This window comes from Salvelinus alpinus, chromosome 22 (assembly GCF_045679555.1).
Source record: "Salvelinus alpinus chromosome 22, SLU_Salpinus.1, whole genome shotgun sequence".
NCBI lineage: Eukaryota > Metazoa > Chordata > Actinopteri > Salmoniformes > Salmonidae > Salvelinus > Salvelinus alpinus.
The window spans coordinates 41,828,605-41,834,604 of NC_092107.1; the positions used below are offsets into that span (position 1 = coordinate 41,828,605).

The 6,000-nt window shown below is 43.0% G+C and overlaps 1 protein-coding gene across 1 annotated transcript; it reads right to left on the minus strand.

The window, feature by feature from the left end:
- Positions 1-236: 236 nt before the first annotated feature.
- Positions 237-1,175, minus strand: LOC139549812 (olfactory receptor 52B2-like). Its single transcript, XM_071360564.1, has one exon. The coding sequence runs from the start codon at positions 1,173-1,175 to the stop codon at positions 237-239; it is 939 nt and encodes a 312-aa protein (XP_071216665.1).
- Between the last annotated feature and the right edge of the window lie 4,825 nt (positions 1,176-6,000).

Sequence of the window (6,000 nt, forward strand, 5' to 3'; positions counted from 1 at the left end):
GTGAGGGATTTCTTGATACCCCGGGGTGTTTCATTGGTTTACTGGTTTTGGAATACAAGTGATACATTCACAGTTATTATAAATAAAGATAACAACAAGGGGTACATCAAGCTGCCAGACTGTAAAAAACAGCAAAATAGCCTAAATACAATCGCACTGAGTAGATCGTGACAATTCATATAGTTTTGGATAAATTATGTAGTGGTTCTCTTCAAATCCATGTCTACTATTGGAAACTAGGATGGAAAGATCTTTGTCCGCAAGAAATGCATTGCTTTTACTCTGATATCCTTTATTTTAAGACCATATATAATTGGATTTAAAGTTGGGGGGAAAATTAATGTGGAAACTCCTATGAGTCTCCGTAACTGCGGGGGAAATTGGCTCAGTCTGTATGAGATAACAGTGAGAAGCCCTAAACACTCTAAGAGGAGAAAAACAATTAAATGTGTAGCACAAGTCTGCAGAGCTTTGCTTTTTGTGTCAGCTGATCCTTTGTTTCTAAAACATGTGACAAGTATCTGAATGTAAGTGTAGAGAATGGCCCAAACAACTATGACCTGCATGAGGGCAGTAATAAAGAGTCCATAGATGTTATTGATGGCTGTGTTAGCACAGACCAGTTTCAACAGGGAGGGATTGTCACAGTATGAGTGTGACATCAGAGATCTGCAGCGTGGTAATCGAAGCAGCAGGAAAAAGAGCACTCCAATCAAAATCAAGTCACACACCCATAGCAGTGTGATGATTTTCCTGAGATGAGCATTGGTCATAGTTGTGTTGTACCTCAAAGGGGAACATATGGCAATGTATCTGTCATACGCCATAGCAGTCAGAATTAACACAGCTCCCGTGCCATAGACATGAATAAAGAAAGCTTGTGTGACACAAGCAGAGTATTGAATGGTCCCTGTGTCAAGTAAAAGCTCTTTGATGACCTGTGTAAAGAGTGCCGTGGAGCCTATGAGGTCATTGATGGGTAGGTTTAGCAGCAGAAGGTACATGGGCTGGTGGAGACTCCTATTGAGGATGATGGTGAGAATCAGGACCAGATTACAGAAGAGAATGACCATATAGCTCAGTGTGGCGAAAATAAATGCGGAAAAGGCACTTTCAGGGGGGAGATTGAAGCCTTCTAGTGTCAAAACAGAAGATACATTTGAGAAGTCATCCATTCTCACGGATTCAGGTTTTCCTCTTCAAGCCTGTAGATGTACGACAACAACTGTTATGTTTACAAGACATTTTAACAATGAAAACTTTATTATAGTCACAGTATGACAACGGATGAATAGTTGAGTCATTAATAAATCAATTAATCAATACATGTTAGTAGTTCTAAATACTAGAACTGTGTAAAAAATTGACATTAATACATTAAATTGACATTTATGTTAACAGAACACTGGAACAAGATTATGACCATGGATGAATAATGCTTGTTTATGGGGGGGAAATCAACCTTTTACCTACAGTTGATTTTCCACAGCATAAAAATTATTTGCTTGTGACCAGGCTCCCCTTCTTTTTAAAACTCAATGTAGTGAGTCATGATACCCAATTTTAAAACAAATCATATAGTGAGGAAATCACAGTAGAAAATGTATACGACTCACGCTTGAGAGACATCATTACCTGAAACTCTGAGAGAAACTAACTATATCATATGACTTGGTAAGGTATTTATAGAGACTGTGAGGAACATTCGCCATTCCTCTGAGATATCTAATAGTTGATCTTCAAATAATGGGTTAGTCTCTCAAGAGAGGTCATGTCTTGAAAAACATGTGTGACTCATTGTGAGGAACAACATACTGGAATTGAAACAGAAAAATAATCCAGTACATCATTTTATGTTTAGGATATTTATTTTTGTAGTAATATGTTTTTTCAAGTATTCATTCACTCCACATCTCTTCCTCCGCATCGGCCCTACGACTGTGCTATCAACCTTCTCCCGGGCACCGCACCGCCTCGGGGGTGATTTTATCCCTGTTGGGTCTGGAGACCAAATCGATGGAAGGGTGCATTGAGGATTTTCTCGCTGCAGGGATTATGTGTCCATCTTCCTCCCCCACCTGTGCAGGCTTCTTATTCGTGGAGAAGAAGTACAAGACCCTCCGCCCATGTATCGACTACCGGGGTCTTAAAAACTTCTTATGGCTGCAATCCCGGTAACGGGATCGATATGACAACAGCCAGTGAAAGTGCAGGGTGCCAAATTCAAACAACAGAAATCTCATTATTAAAATTCCTCAAACATACATGTGTCTTATACCATTTTAAAGGTACTCTTGTTGTTAATCCCACCAAAGTGTCCGATTTCAAATAGGCTTTTCAGCGAAAGCACCACAAACGATTATGTTAGGTCACCACCAACTCACAGAAAAATTCAGCCATTTTTCCAGCCAAAGAGAGGAGTCACAAAAAGCACAAATAGAGATAAAATTAATCACTAACCTTTGATGATCTTCATCAGATGACACTCATAGAACTTCATGTTACACAATACATATATGTCTTGTTCGATTAAGTTCATATTTATATCCAAAAACCTCTGTTTACATTGGCGCCATGTTCAGAAATGCCTCCAAAATATCCTGAGAAATTGCAGAGAGCCACGTCAAATAACAGAAATACTCATCATAAACTTTGATGAAAGATACATGTTTTACATAGATAAAAGATTAAAGATACACTTGTTCTTAATGCAACCGCTGTGTCAGATTTCAAAAAGCTTTACGGCAAAACACAATATTCAATAATCTGAAAACAGCGTACCCGCCCAAATTGTGCATTCAACAATACTCATAAAAAGCATTATAAATCTTCACTTACCTTTGCTGATCTTCTTCGGAATGCACTTCCAGGACTCCCACTTCCACAAGAAATGTTCGTTGTTTTCGGTAATGTACATCATTTATGTCCAAATAGCTATTTTTGTGGCGTGTTTGGTAAACACATCCAACGTCAGGGAAGCGCGTTCACTAAAACCTGACGAAATGTCCAAAAGTTCCGTAACAGTCCGTAGAAACATGTCAAACGATGTATTGAATCAATCTTTAAGATGTTTTTAACATAAATCTTGAATAACGTTCCAACCGGAGAATTACATTGACTTCAGATGAACGATGGAACAGAGCTCCCTCTCATGTGAACGCGCAGGGTCAAAGAATGGTCAGGTCATGGCAGACCTGACTAATTCTCCTCTCATTCGGCCCCCCTTCACAGTAGAGGCATCAGACAAGGTTCTACAGACTGTTGACATCTAGTGGAAGCCGTAGGAAGTGCAAACTCATCCATATCTCGCTGTGATTTCAATGGGATCTTGGTTGAAAATCGTCCAGCCTCAGAAATTCCACTTCCTGTTTGGATTTTTTCTCAGGTTTTTGCCTGCCATTTACTCTGGGCACCTCTGTGCACCTTTAATCCAAGCTACTCAATACTGCCCCTGCAGTCATAAGAAGGTAATGACATTACGGTTAAAAAACGTTACCCGCTGCCACTCTTCTCCTCGGCTTTTGAGCCTCTCCAGGGGGCGGTTATCTTCTCCAAGTTGGACCTTTGGAACGCCTATTGTACCATCTGGTTTGGATACGGGACGGAGACGAGTGGAAGACAGCTTTTAACGCGGCTAGCGGGCACTATGAGTACCTGGTGATGCCGTTCGGACAGACCAACGCTCCCGCAGTGTTCCAGGCCCTGGTCAATGATGTGCTCCGTGACATGTTGAACCGATGTGTGTTTGACTACCTCGTCAACATCCTAATATATTCCCGGTCAGCTCAAGAGCATGTCCTCTATGTCCAACAGGTCCTCTTGCGTCTCCTGGATAACCAGCTTTCGTGAAGGCGGAGAAATGTGAGTTCCATCGATTCACCATCTCCTTCCTAGGATACGTCATCGCTGCAGGTAATACTCAGATGGACCCTGCCAAGGTGAGAGCGGTGGTGGATTGGCCTCAACCCACAACCAGGGTGCAGCTGCAACGTTTCCTGGGGTTTGCTCATTTCTACCGTCGTTTCATCCGGGGTTACATCACCCTTGCTTCCTCCCTCTCTGCACTCACCTCTCCCAAGGTTTCCGTTCATATGGTCTACAGCAGTGACCAGGTGTTCTCAGACCTCAAGCAGCGATTCACTACAGCTCCCATCTTAATCCATCCGGACATGTCCCATCAGTTCGTGGTGGAGGTCGACGCCTCAGATGTTGGAGTGGGAACTGTAGTGTCCACCGTTCTGCCCAGGACCAAAAGCTGCATCCCTGCGCCTTCCTTTCCCATCGTCTTAACCCCGCTGAGAGGAACTATGACGTGGGAAATTAAGAATTACTTGCAGTTAAGATGGCGTTTGAGGAGTGGACGCACTGGTTAGAAGGGGCAGAACATCCATTCTTGGTGTGGACGGACCATAAGAACTGTCACGACTTCCACCGAAGTTGTTCCCTCTCCTTATTCGGGCGGTGTTTTCGGCGGTCGACGTCACTGGCTTTCTAGCCGCCACCGATCCATGTTTCATTTTTCCTTTTGTTTTGTCTGTTTTACACACCTGGTTCCCATCTCATAATTATGTTCCTTATTTAACCCTCTGGTTTCCCTTTCTGTTTTGTGTGTGATTGTCTTTCGTGTATTCCGGTGTGTTGTATTTTGAGTCCTGTTTTGTCCTTGTTTGGAACAGGATTTTGTTACGTTTTGGATTGAGTAAATCAGTATTGTTACTTTTACCTGTGTCCTGCGCCTGACTCCTTCACTATCTTTTAGATAGACTCAACTCCAGGCAGGCGAGATGGGCCCTGTTATTCACTCTTTTCCATTTCACTATCTCCCACCACCTGGGGTCCAAGAATGTGAAGCCTGGCGCACTCTCACGTCTGTACAACCCCGCTACTACACCATTGGACCCCGAGATCATCTTCGCTGCACAGCTATTTTCAGGTCTCTCCAGAGATGTTCGATTGGGTTCAAGTCCGTGCTCTGACTGGGCCACTCAAGGACATTCAGAGACTTGTCCCGAAGCCACTCCTGCATTGTCTTGGCTATGTGCTTAGGGTCGTTGTTCCCGTTGGAAGGTGAACCTTCGCCCCCAGTCTGAAGTCCTGATTGCTCTGGAGCAGGTTTTTATCAATGATCTCTCTTTACTGTAATCCGTTCATCTTTCCCTCGATCCTGACTTGTCTCCCAGTCCCTTCCACTGAAAAACATCCCCACAGCATGATGCTGCCACAACCATGCTTTACCGTAGGGATGGTGCCAGGTTTCCTCCAGACGTGATGATTGTCATTCAGGCCAAAGAGTTCAATTTTGGTTTAATCAGACCAGAGAATCTTGTTTCTCATGGTTTCTGACTCCTTTAGGTGCCTTTAGGTATACTCGAAGCAGGCTGTCTTGTGCCTTTTACTGAGGAGTGGCTTTCATCTGGCCACTCTACCATAAAGGCCTGATTGGTGGAGTGCTGCAGAGATGGTTGTCCTTCTGGAAGGTTCTCTCATCTCCATATAGGAAATTTGGAGCTCTGTCAGAGTAACCATCGGGTTCTTGGTCACCTCCCTGACTAAGGCCCTTCTAAAACCTGTTTCTGCTTTGTCATTATGGGGTATTGTGTGTAGACGCTGAGGGAAACAAATTATTTAATACATTTTAGAATAAAGCTGTAACGTAACAAAATGTGGAAAAAGGGAAGTGGTCTGAATACTTTCCGAATGCATTGTAGCTTTAAGATCCCTCAGTCGAGCAGGACATTTCAAACACAGACCAATGTCTTGCAAATAAGGGTACCTATTGGAAGATGGGTAAAAATGAAAAAAGCAGGTATTGAATATCCCTTTGAGCATGGTGAACATACTAATTACACTTGAATAGGGTATCAATACACCCAGTCACTACAAAGATACAGGCGTCCTTCCTAACGCAGTTGCCGGAGAGGAAGGAAACCGTTCAGGGATTTCACCATGAGGCCAATGGTGACTTTAAAACAGTTACATAGTTTAATGGCTGTGATAAGA

What these genes read in the sequence shown, in the direction of transcription:
- LOC139549812 (XM_071360564.1), bottom strand. Translation starts at nt 1,175, where the DNA reads ATGGATGACTTCTCAAATGTATCTTCTGTTTTGACACTAGAAGGCTTC.